A 12,515-nucleotide genomic window follows, 5' to 3' on the forward strand; every position below is an offset into this window, starting at 1 on the left:
TCCAGATTTATGAATGTTTGCATTAAGGAAATCCAAAAGCTTATAAATCTTTGTCAACAAGGTCTCCTGTTTATATTATCCTCAGGAGTAAAAAAAAAAAAAAAAGTTAAAATATCTCACCATCTCATTGAAATGTACACCATTCTTGGGAACCAGAAGACCACATCAAGCCTCAGCCTAGAAAATTTCCATCTCTATATGTTACTGCAATCAATCAACAAAGATATTGAGGAAAAAAACTCAACTTATTTGTAGAAGACTGAGATTTAATATAAAATTATTTCATGAAAATACCTTTAAGTACTTCCTAGTGCAAGCCATTAGATGAATTTATGCCAAATCTTAATGGACTCAGTTACTTGACAGTTTTCTGCAGGACAGCAAAGATATGCTTTTGCCATAAGGTAACATTGTTAAGTTACTTCATTCAGATTCCTACTTGCCAGCAAGGGTTCTGGTGCCCGGATGGCAAATATGGCACAAGAGAGCAGAGCCTGCATGGAAGTTAAGAGTCTGAGGACAGCACAGGTCAGAAGTGTGATTTATATTATTTTGCTTTTGATGAATTTTTGTAATTGCCTCAGTAGAAGAGGGAGACATTTCAATTTGCTGTTTCATTTTGGAGACACCTTCAAGGACTCTGGTGAGTACTCCAGTTCTAAGATTTACAGCAGGTTAGTAATCCAATGGTCACACTGATGCTACTGAAAAAAGAAATAATAGTCATGAAACAAGACTTTTAATCAGGAAGCAGAAAACAAGATGAGAGAGTTGATATTAAAAAAGCATTTTTACTTTTTTGTTTGTTAAATCAGTCTGCCACTTACATTGTTCTTGGCTAGCAGGCAGTAGGTGTACTTCTGCCTAGGGGCAAGTATCTAACAGGTCAATCTATATAAATTTGTGGTAGACTTAATTTCAGTACCACAATTCTTAACTTTGTCCACCTAACTAAACTGAACTTGAGAGATTCTTGGATTTACCATCACAGAAGTACTACAACCCTACCCTCCTGCCTCTAGATGCCACAAAAATAGACCACTATCCACTGCTTTGACAGCAGTTCTGCACTTATAAGGGATTCATTATTAAAAAACAAAACCCAAAAGCATCCAAGGAAAAACCATGCACAGGCTCTACCTTCATAGCCTACCCAGACTTCAGTTATTTTTTGAGCACTGAGAATCACATAAGAAATGCTCTACGGGGTCACGCTAATTGTCTTTCCTGTCCAATATTCTGTCTTTGGTAGCACAACAGGAAGATCTCCTTGCAAAGCATACAGAATTTGTCTGGTAGGAACATTTCTTATAAAAATGGGGAAGTTTAACATCTACTTTACTAAAACTTGCATATTGATTCAGGTTTTGATAAATAAAAGAATGACTTAGAATTACCCTGGCAATAAAGGTATCAATTCTTATTAGCATAAATATCTTCAGAACTTATTTGTGGGAAAGGTATTCCAAACACTTGTGCAAGTTTTTTCTAGCTGCCATACTGAATAAAAATAAAGAAATATGGTATGCTAGGAAAAGATTAAAAGATGTTCTGGCCTGCAACACCCAACATAACAGATGAGAGTATTTAGTTAAAACTTGTTTCTGTCAGATACACAATGTTCATCTCCTCCCTTCATGGTTCTACTGGCAACATCTGCAAACAGCAGTAAGTAGCTGCATATGAATTCTGAAAGTATTAATCATCAGGAGAAAGTTATTTTTAAGTTTCTGGGGTAATGTTTAGTTGCAGATGACACAATTTGTAATCTATTGCTTCAGAATCTATAAAGGATAAATTTAATGTTAAAAGGTGTATGGACTATTTTATTTTGACTGCAGAAAACACTCACGACAATGTTTAGGATGAGCACTCAGACTTGTGAAGCTTTTATTTAGTTGTTAAGTTTACTCCTGTCAAAAAACTCTCATGCTAAACCAGTGAAATTTATTACTGTAGCAGAATAATATGTTGTATGGATAGTAGAACAGTAACAGATTTAACTTGACTTTAAAATTGTTCCCATGATTACCTTAGAATTATACACAGAGATAGTGCATGATTAACTTAGTAAATAAAAATTTGATGCAAAGCTGTCTGAAAAACAATTTCCCAAGAGTATTCTGAGGTCTCATCAAATGGGAAGAATGTGTACTTGAAGGTTCAAGAATTAGTATTTTCCTTCATACTAACTAAGGTTCTAGAGAAGCAATTCCAAGATACAAAGGGATTGAGAGCATTTTGGAGGACAAAATCAAAAATCATCTGGAATAAGAGGAAGAAGGGCTTTGAAAATAGGATGCAGTTATATAAGTATAGCTGCAAAGCAGGAACCTACAACTGTAGAATTACAAGATGGGAACAAGTGAGTAGGCAGCAGTTCTGCAGAGAAATATATGGAGCTACAGTGAATCACAGACTGAATGAGTCAACAATTCTAGGCTGATGCAAAAATGACAAACATCATATTCTAGTGAATAAATGAGTGTATTATGGGTTGGAAAGATGAAGTAATTTTTCAATTCTACCCTGTACTGGTAAGGGTTTAGCTGGACCATTAGATCTAGATTTAGGCATAGAATTCATGCAACTCGACCACAGGGGAAAAAAAAAAAACCCACCACAGGAAAATAACAAACCAAAAACCCCGCAGAGTCCAAAAAAGCTTGACTTACAAAAATGAAGCTGAAAAAGTCTATTGTGTCTAAACAGCAGAATAGAGAGGAAACACTGGTTTTATTATGTGGAAGGTGTTATAAAAAGGTAAGGCACCCACCATTCTCACATCCACCGGGAACAGGATAAGTAATGGGTTTACAGTGTAGCAGAAGACATCAAGATTATTATGTTGTTCTAACATCTAGAGATAAATAAAGATTCAAATTGACTAGCAGACATACCGTGGAATCTCTATAATTACAGATTTTGAAAAAAATGGGCTAAACAAACATGTGTCAGGGATAATGTATATTTAGTTCAGCCTGCCTTTAGGTTGGCAGATGGATAACAAATTTTCCAGCTACATTTTCTACATCTATAGTAGAGTGAGAAGACAAAAACTTCACACTCCAAAATAATGAAATCCACTTCTGTTGTTTAAGAAATAAAAAGGATGCAGAGTAACACAACATCAAGACCTTTTAAAAATTATTCCTATGAAGTAGGTCTCATTATATTTTTAAGTCGAGGCATATAACATCAATACATTCAACCACTTCTTTGGAAAGCAGTTTTTCTATACTGAAATGGTTAACTTCCAGCATTGGGAGTTAGCACTGAAATTTAGTGTTTGCAGATTTAATTTCTAAGATTAAACATTCCCACTTTCATACTTCACACTTTTTGTTAGTTTCCCTCCCCTTTCAGTTACTGTAAGTTGTGTCACAAATAATTTGGTTACTACAAAACATTTAACCTGACCTGTCCTAACACTGATACATTTTCTTGCAACAGAACATCAAGGCACAAAATCCTACACTCCCTCAACACGTACACTTACTTATGAATGCTGTCTTCAATTAGTATTTCTTAAAAAATTCTTCATACAAGATGCCTTCAACATGACTCTTAGTATACTTGTACTCTCGTAAGGGACCTTACTAATAACGCAACTTACATCGACTCGCCTGTGTTGTGGGCCAGACTACTCTTGCAGCTTTACTGAGGACCAGAGCAAGATACAATTGATCTCTCAGTTTCTGTATGCAGATATCAAACACCAAAAGCCACTACTAAATGTTAATGAACAGTACCTATTTCAAAGTCTTTTTTCAAAAGACAGTCCTCTTCACAACACCTAGCTAAGCTGTATCCACAATTTTGATGATATTAAAATATGCTTTTAAGAATGTGAAATGTCCATTGAAAGATGTGCTCATGTGATATATAAAGATTTAGACTTCTTCAATGGATACGTGATTGCAACAACTTATACTTTTCATTAATCAAAATGAATGGTATTAATTTATTTCAGAGAGGGTGGGGAAAAAATCCTTCACTTCCCCTGCCCACTTAAGGCATTCCAACATTTCAAGCATAAAAAAAATAAAAAAAGAGGCATCCATAAACACACGAATCATCCTTTGTAATTCCTTTGTACAAATGCATACAGCAATAGGTAGAAGACATGACTGAGGTTGTGATCTACTCCAAAGAACTAACACAAATGATTTAACAAACCCAAACTTCCTTCCTTCTTGGAAAAGGTCTTCTGTTTCACTCCAAGTATGAAGGAAGCATTTGTATTGCAGGCATGCAAGTCCTGTATACTGTTTTTCCCTACTTCAGCCACAAACTCTTTTTTGAGGCTACTAGCGATATTAACCTAGTGGAAGAACTGTGAGATCAGAAACACAATTGTGTATGTTTACCTCTCTTCCTAGTATTACATTACAGCAGTACTTAGAGGGCAGATGGAGCTATTTTCTCTCTAATCATGTTTCATTTGTACATCTCAGAACAACCACAGTAATGAATAGAAAGAGTAAAGGAAGCTGGTTTGGATCACACTTTCTATAGAGAAGTACCCTGCAAGTTGCTTTACACATCCAATAGAAACTCAACCAATATAAACCAAAACATTTCAACCACAGGCTGTGAATTTATCCAACTCCAGTAGAAAAAGGTTTTCAGGTTAGAATGCTAGGTTATATTGCACAAGCGCTGTACACCCAGATTCCCATAAGCAGAGACTATAGAACCAAGCTACCTAAAAAGATAATGATTTCTGAAAATGTTCAATCAAGTACTTTTGTAAGAGTTTTCACTACTACTATTTTACCCCTCATGTCTGCATAGCTAATAAAGCCATATATAAAAATATTAAATACTTGCCTAGATTTCACAAAAGTAAGCAGAGTTTATTGACAAATCTTTAAATATAAGTAGTATTTTGACCTTTTTTCTTTCTGAAGTGACGAACATGCATCTTTCTTCAGTAGCTACTGACCTTACTGAAATTTCACCAGGTTCAACCACTTTGAAAGTAGCTTTTTGGAAGCACCACATCAAATATCATCAGCTCCCAGGGGCATCATAAAGGTACACCTTTAACCCTGTTCAAATACATAACAATGCTCCTGCCCTAAATGCAAAAGTTACAAAATTCCAGAAGGAGAAACCTTTTCCTGTTATTCTACAAAGATTTACAAAGATTTTACAAAGTAAAAATATTGACTTAATATATTACTCACCTTTCAAAGAAAAACTTTCTTTTTAATCCACAGAAAATTAAGTGATTAATATACCACAGCTATATTAAAAAACCCCAGCTTGGTAAATTTTCAAAATGCTTCCCTCAGAAGACCTCTGTAAGTCTGGTATTCCTCAAGGCCCAACAGTATTTCAGGCATAGAATAATAGGTCTGGTATTCCTCAAGGCCCAGGTTTTCAAAGACAGAGCAGTAATGCCTTTTCAGAGGCATTACAATCAATTCCATTTATGCTTACAGACAAGGAGAGGCTTCTGTATTATGCAGGCCAAAAACCTGGCTTTAAACGCTCTTTTTCCTGAAACCCTTACTGCTTAACCACTCAAAAGGCTACAGGCCACTGTCACACATGTCAAAACTAACAGCGCACATCCATTTCCGTTGCTAGCCCCCAATTCAGCTCTTAAACAACGTTAGAAAAAATTTTGAAACAACAGACAAACATGGATTGCTAGGGTTTTTTTTCACGTTCTAGAAGCACGACCCGGGGAATAAGTAAAACACAATTAACAGAGTTTGATTCTTCAAATAAAATTACATTAGCACCAATACACAAAAATTACTCACTAATGGAAACAGTGGTTTCTCCAGAAAGATTACAGGTAATTAAAGAAAAACAAAAGAAAATCTAAAAAAACCCACAAGGGGTAAGGAACCTAAATAGGAGGGAACAGACCAAAACCATTTCCTAGGCACCTCCTACCCGCCCCCCACCCCCCCTCCCGCCTCAGCTCCTCAGGGAAGGGCTCGCACGTCCTCGGGAGCGAAGCAACCAAGCAGGAACCAGCATCAAAGAAAAGGAGGAAGAAGACGCCACCTACCTGTCCCAAAGGCTTTGGCCACCAGCCAGGCGAGATTACAGGCGATTTTCGCTCGGGAGAAATCATAATGGTCAAAGGGTTTGATGGCAGGAACAATGAAAGTCTTCCTCATCTCCTTGGCGTCTGCGGCATCCCCCATCTTCTCACAGGACCCCTGGCAATTCGGAACTTACATGGTTCTTCCTCCTCCTCCTCCTTCTCCCGCGGCCGGGAGAGACGGCTGTAAATACGCCGACAGCAGCTGAGGGCAGCGCTGAACCCAGCTGTCCGTAAAGGGCTAACGCCGCCTCCCGCCTTCCTCTGCACAGGAATGTGGCAGAGCCCAAGTGTCCTCCTCTTCTTCCTCTTCTTTTTCCTCCTCCTCCTCCTCCTCACTCTTTGTCTCACTTCACTCACGACGCCGTCCCCCACCCCCCGAAAAACGGCCCCCGGCGGCCCCGGCCCCCCCTCCCCCAGGGAGACCCTCCGGGCAGAGCTGGACGCCCCAGGCCGCCAGCCCCTCGGCCTAGGGCGGGAGCCGCCCGCAAGGCCCCCACAGCCGCAGCGGGCCGGGACGCGGCCCTTCCCGGCCCCAGCGGAGGCGCCGAGATGTCAAAACGCCGGGGACCTGCCCCAAAACGCTGCGCAGCTCGTCCCGCCGCCCCGCCTCAGCAGCAGCCTGCAGTGGGCCGGGAGCGACAGCAGCTACCCCGCCGCTGCCCCTCGCCCGGGCGCTGCCCCAGCCACCCCTCAGCGAGACAACACGCTCCCGGCTTCCCTCGGCAGCTGCCGCTGCGGTTTTCCACCCGCGGCTGCCGCACTCGACGGGCGAAACACGGCTGCGCATGCGCTAACGCCACGGCCGCCGCCCCCGCCCAACAAGGGCGGGGCGGGGAGCGCGAGAGGGAGGGGAGGGGCGGGGCGGGGAGCGCGAGAGAGAGGGGAGGGGCGCCGTCCGCCGTCGAGCGGTCACGTGATCGCCCCCTCGCCGCGAGGGGGTTCTTGGCGCCGGGCTGGGCTCTCGCCTCAGGTGGGGTGGGCCTCGCCTCGGGTGGGAGAGCCGGGAGAGCTCGGGCTCAGCCCGGCCGTAACCTAGCGGGAGAGAGGGGCGGAGTGTTTCCCGCCGGTAAGGGGGGGCGCCTGGTGGTGCCCGTCCGTGGGGAAAAAGGGCGGTGTCCCTCGACCGCAGGGCCCGCCCGCTGCTGGCGTCGCTGCTTTCCTGGCGGGGCCGGACGCGTCTTCCCGCGCGCGGCCGTTGGCCTTCGGCGGTGTCTTCTGGGAAGGCCGGGATCAGCCCCAGCGCCCGGAGCGCAGCGTGCCTCGCGTGTCGGGCGGCACTCCGAGGAGCCGGCGGCCGCCTCGTTGCGGGGCAGCTCGGTGGGCCTGGGCCGCTGACTGGAGCAGGGAGAGCTGCCGAGGGGGCGGGCTTTTCATCCCTCTCGTGTGTATTTGTCCCTCCTGTCTTAAATTGCGTCTATGTGTAACTTCTCAAATAGTCGGATAGAAAAATGACAGAGCCTTAAAATGGTTCCAGGCCTGTTCGCGTAATAGCTGTGATAACAGGCAGTAGTAACAATTTGCCCTAGAGACCATCTGCTGTCTCACTCACAAGTACCTGGGCTGTTTTTGGAAATGTATAAAACCATTTTAACAGTGGCCTGTGTGGAAAGAAGTATTAGTCACAGTAGGAACTAGTAACTGGGTGATTAATGACTTGCATTCAAACAGGATTGGATGAGTTAGCTTTGCAGTGCGGGTCTGAGGGTGCGGCCGTGCTGGTGAGCGGCTGCTGCTGATGGGAAGGTCCTGCCTTTGTATGGCCACTGTGTAATTGGTGACCAGCAGTGCCAGGGGGTACTAAATTTGTGCTTTTTAGCATCAAATAGTTACTAGGTTCGTGTAATGTAGAAGTATGTCCTCCTTCCCTGCCAACCTGGGTGCTCTAGCAGCTGTGTGGTGAGCCAGTTCAAGAAGCTGATCTGGCCAAAAATTAATAGTTTCTTTTTGTAGGTAGTTTTTTATCTGGCCGAGCTTTCTTGGGTCACTAAAGGACCACTCCTGACTTAGAGTAATTATTAGTTAACCTACCTCCCCCACTTGTGGTAATTTAGTGAGTGTCTTCCTAAATTGTTGCAGTGGAGGGTGGCAGTCTGAGGTAGGTTGATTTTTGAGGGGTTTTTTTTGGTCCCACTGAATGTAGAAAAGAATATTTAGGCACAGTCTTAGCATGACACTGTAATGTTTCAAATAATATTTTATCTAAACTGTTATTTCTTTGTGTTTAAAGTGGACTGTGAATTGGTCTGGACAGAGATTTTTCCATTGTTACATCACTATGCATGCTTCTAGCACTTCATGTGCACAATGATACAAATACTATGATTATGAGGCTATAGTGTACTTTACAGTTTTGCTGACCTGAAATACTGGATCTGTATTTACTGGTAATGAGTAAATGAAAGGATTGTGGAGGTCAACATTTGAAGATATTATTGCTGTCTCCCCATATGCTCTCTGGGATGGGATTCCCAAACTGTCATGCATACCACTCATAAGTGGTACATAGCTCGCTACGAAACTAGGAGCTACTGTTGGCGGTATTCAGCAGAAGGGAGGGGAGGAGGAAAGTTTAGAAATCCTTGCTTTAGCACAAAAAATTCCTAGAAATTCCTAGATCCTCTACAGTAGAAATAGGGATAATAATACCCAATTAACATACAGGTGTGACTTGGGAAAATGTTCCCTATTCAGGAAGAGCATATGCTTAGTTTTCAACAACTGAAGTAAAACCTGTATTTGCACATGTTCCTGAATTATTTTTATATATGTGCTTTGGAAATAAGTTATATTAGACACTTAACATTATTTTAACTAATTTTTATTTTATATTGCCACTAGAAAACTAGTTTAATTCTTCCTGTATATTTAACAACAAACACCTAGAATCCATAAGCTTCAAAATCTCAAATGATTAGAGTTAGAAAAAATACATATGTCCCCGATCCCAACTCATTTGTTTCTTGCATGACTAAGAAAATACCTAAAAATTAGATCAACCTACAAGGAAAACATGTTTAGGAAAACTATAAGGCAATTATGTACGTATGATGGATATAGGATCTACTTTGAGAGGTCGTAAGATTACAAAGTAGTCGCTATAAAATGATACGAAACTTTCAGAAACACCTTTCTTACAGAAATGTGGCATAATCCAAATAAGGTGTCATTAGTTATGTGTAATGTACTCCTGTATTTATCATCTGTTCCAATGCACTTGCAAAACATAATGTGTACATATATACTGTACATTGAGACTAGTGACACTTACCTGAAGCAAATAAAAATTCTAGAATTCTCGTAATCATGAGTCCCTTAAAAAAAAAAAAAGTGAATATTGTTTTAGAGAATGCATCTCAAAAATGGCAATAGATACAATTATAGATAGGACATAGGTAAACATTGCTACTAGTTTAATTTAAAATGCAGAAATTTTTGTGGGTGCAGCCTTTGTACCAATTAAATTTGTTCAGAGTCATAGAACAAAATCTAAAAAAGCTGTGTGGTGGTAACTGCAATCAAAGTGGTTTTTTTTTTTTATTTGCTCAGTGCTCTTAGGAGTGAATGCGTGAATATAAAATCTAGTATGTGTAAGTGAAAAAAGACATCACCACCAGTTGCTGGAGTTCTTGTGCCAGTTCATCTAATTTTGCAGACATGCTAAAATGTGATCTGCTTATTGCGCTGTCAAAGATATCAACAGTCAACATGGAAAATGATTAAAATTTGCTCTCATTGTTCAGAATAGATAAACAGAAAAACTGAGTGAGGAGTCATCCCCTTCTCCTCTGCTGCTGTTTATCCATCTTAAAATATTTTAAATAGTGAGAATCTCTTCTGTACGCAATCTTTCTGCTGCAAAGTATTTTATACTTCAGAATTCATTCCAAGCGGAAAGACAAAGTATTAAGGATTAAAACAAGCAGTTCACAGATACTTTTTTTTACCTTCTTTCTCCCTTCCTTTGCTTTCCCTCCCTCTACCCCAAACTAGAAACCCATTTGACTAGTTTTATCCTGTAATTACATCATAGGCCTGATTCTTCACTGTCATGTGTGTAGTCATTTACACAGTCTATACACATATACCAAGCCTGTAGTCAGTGTCAGGCAACAGGAACAAATATGACCATGAAGCTATGAATAATGGTGTGGGTGACAGTTGTTGCTAATATCCTTAAGCTTGGGAGATAGTGAAATAAGTCTTGAGTAACAATTTTATACCTCTCTTTTTTTCACTTGGTTTAAGATTCACTTGGCTTCTGAAGAGGCCGTGTATAGAGTAGATGCCCTTCAACTAAATTCAGGCTAGCGCTAGATTGCAGAGAGTGTTCAAGCTGGAGTAGGATTTCATGCATGATTTCTTCTTTCACAATACTTGATGATAAAGGTAATGTAAAATGTTTTAAATTAGCAATGCCATTACTGCTTTTGCTGTGGCACTGTCTGTAGCCAGATTCTGCACTAGTGAACAGGCATCAAGCTGCCTACAAAGAGTGGTAAAAACTACCATTTCAGATTAGCTGGTTGTATTAGGGCAAATCCACAAACAGGAGTTCACAGCAACTATTCTGCCATGTAGTGCTTCAGCCTGGATGTTGGCAAAAGGCTAGGAATAACACCATGGGGATATCTTTAATTGCTGCCGGCAAATCTGTCTATTTAGGATGAACCCATCTGTTTGCCTTAGCTTAGAGGCTATCAGTCACGATAGAAATGGTAGTAGCTGAGGGGAGGGGTGTGCTCTGTGGCCTGTAACCTCTAGCAAAGAGGCAGCGTGCACAACTTGATGTGGTGCTGTCAGACTGTCAACATACAGACCAAGAACCAGTCATATCCAAATGTGATCCTTAAACGTGCTTGTTGATTTCAGTAGGTTTTATGTTGAGTATGTGAGGTTGAACGGGTAATCTATAAATGATTCTGTAAGGTTATTACAGCCTAAGGATGACTTGTGAAATGCGATTACTGATATTCCAGCCTCTTAAACTTACGATATTTTATTAAATATACTTCCTTATAAGTAATGGTAAAACCATGAGAGTTAAGAAATTATACATTTAAATAGATATTACCAAGAGAGTGATTGTCTGAATTATTAAACTTCTTTGGAATTATTACTGAAATGCATGTATGTGGTTTCTGCAAGCTAGGAGTTTTCTTGGAGCATAAATTTGGAGGGGAGTATGTTCTTCCTGTTTCAGGATGATACAAAAAGTACAGGAACAGTTACATAATTATTTTCTTACAAATTATTTTATTAATTTGTAATCAGAAAGTGCTGAGGCATTTAAAAGGGAAGAAGATAGTTTACCAACTTTACAGATTCTAGTAGAATCATGAGTTGAAGCAAAACCAAAGCTTTGTATGACATTTTACTTGGATTGTCTGTGACTTTTGATATGGTTAAAATTTAGAAAAGTAAAAAGGTAGAGTAATAGCTACTTTAGCTCATTTACTACTGAAATCTGCACAACCAAAAAGCTACCCAATGAGAATCAAATGTGGTACCTAACAGTTGCTTCTCTTAATACTTGGCTGCTCCTGGTTTCATTTCCTGAACTTGGCTTTGACCTAATACGGCTCCATGAAGGGGGAAAAATCTACATCTTCCCCTCCCACTCCCTAGTACCACCAAGCAGGTACCAGATCTGTCCCTTTCCTGTGGTCTGTGAGAGGCAAAACCTCTTGGCTCCCTCAACACTCATGACTAGTTGGTTTGTCTCTTTCTCTGGTTACTTTGGTGTCTTCTTTTCTGAGATTTTTTTTTTTTGTTTATTTCTTAATCTGTTTTTTACACTGACTGCTTTCATGTTCTGCCGATCTCCTGGAACTGCAGTCATGCTAGGGTGGGGGGGTTGGATGACATTTCTTCCCAAGTGTGCTGTGCAGTACTCCCTAATTCCGGTGCTTTCTCCTTGATGTTCCACTGTTGTCAGAGAGTGAATACCCTGCTATAACTGATATATAAGTAAAATAAGTGTAAAGTGGGAAATTTACATTCACAAAACCACTTTGTACCAAAAAAAAAAAAAAAAAAGGAATGTTATTACTGTTACGGTACCCGTTAGATAATGCTCCATTTGCACTCAAGTTCAGAGGAAAATGGGCATGACTAGTTTACAAATTGTGTGTTCAGGTATAAGAAGTTTAAATCGGTTAGCAAGACTTCTTCACCAAATCTGAATGAGAGTGAATTCTAAATTGTGCAGTTTTTTCTGTTGAACTGTACTCCGTTGAAGTGACTGGCTGATTTTTTTTCATTCTGCTTCTACACGTGAAGAAAGACCTGAATGTTCATAAAAGCTCGTTTGTTTTGAGCATACACATGATTTATTAGTGGAGCATGAATAGACTTCATTTTCCCATCTTTTGGCCCTGCTTTCAGTTTCCACTGAAGCTCGTGTGTCTGAATGAGACCAGCAGTAAATAGGAGAGAATGCTCTGTT

The 12,515-nt window shown here is 40.6% G+C and overlaps 2 protein-coding genes across 7 annotated transcripts in view; one reads left to right on the plus strand and one right to left on the minus strand.

Annotated features, from left to right (window-relative positions):
* Window positions 1-6,856, minus strand: part of CAMSAP2 (calmodulin regulated spectrin associated protein family member 2) — an 84,270-nt gene extending 77,414 nt beyond the window's left edge. For 3 of the 4 annotated variants that reach the window (XM_075760114.1, XM_075760113.1, XM_075760112.1), the window contains exon 1: window positions 6,032-6,856. In XM_075760114.1, the coding sequence (XP_075616229.1) occupies window positions 6,032-6,170 (139 nt within the window). In that variant the 5' untranslated portion in view covers window positions 6,171-6,856. The remainder of the gene's footprint in view (window positions 1-6,031) is intronic. The other variant, XM_075760115.1, reaches the window with a different exon arrangement.
* Window positions 6,857-6,975: 119 nt separating this feature from the next.
* DDX59 (DEAD-box helicase 59) overlaps window positions 6,976-12,515 on the plus strand; it is a 31,034-nt gene continuing 25,494 nt past the window's right edge. For all 3 annotated transcript variants that reach the window (XM_075760124.1, XM_075760125.1, XM_075760129.1), the window contains exon 1: window positions 6,976-7,136. The gene's annotated coding sequence lies outside the window, so the exon portion shown is untranslated. The remainder of the gene's footprint in view (window positions 7,137-12,515) is intronic.

This window comes from Balearica regulorum, chromosome 8, assembly GCF_011004875.1.
Source record: "Balearica regulorum gibbericeps isolate bBalReg1 chromosome 8, bBalReg1.pri, whole genome shotgun sequence".
NCBI lineage: Eukaryota > Metazoa > Chordata > Aves > Gruiformes > Gruidae > Balearica > Balearica regulorum.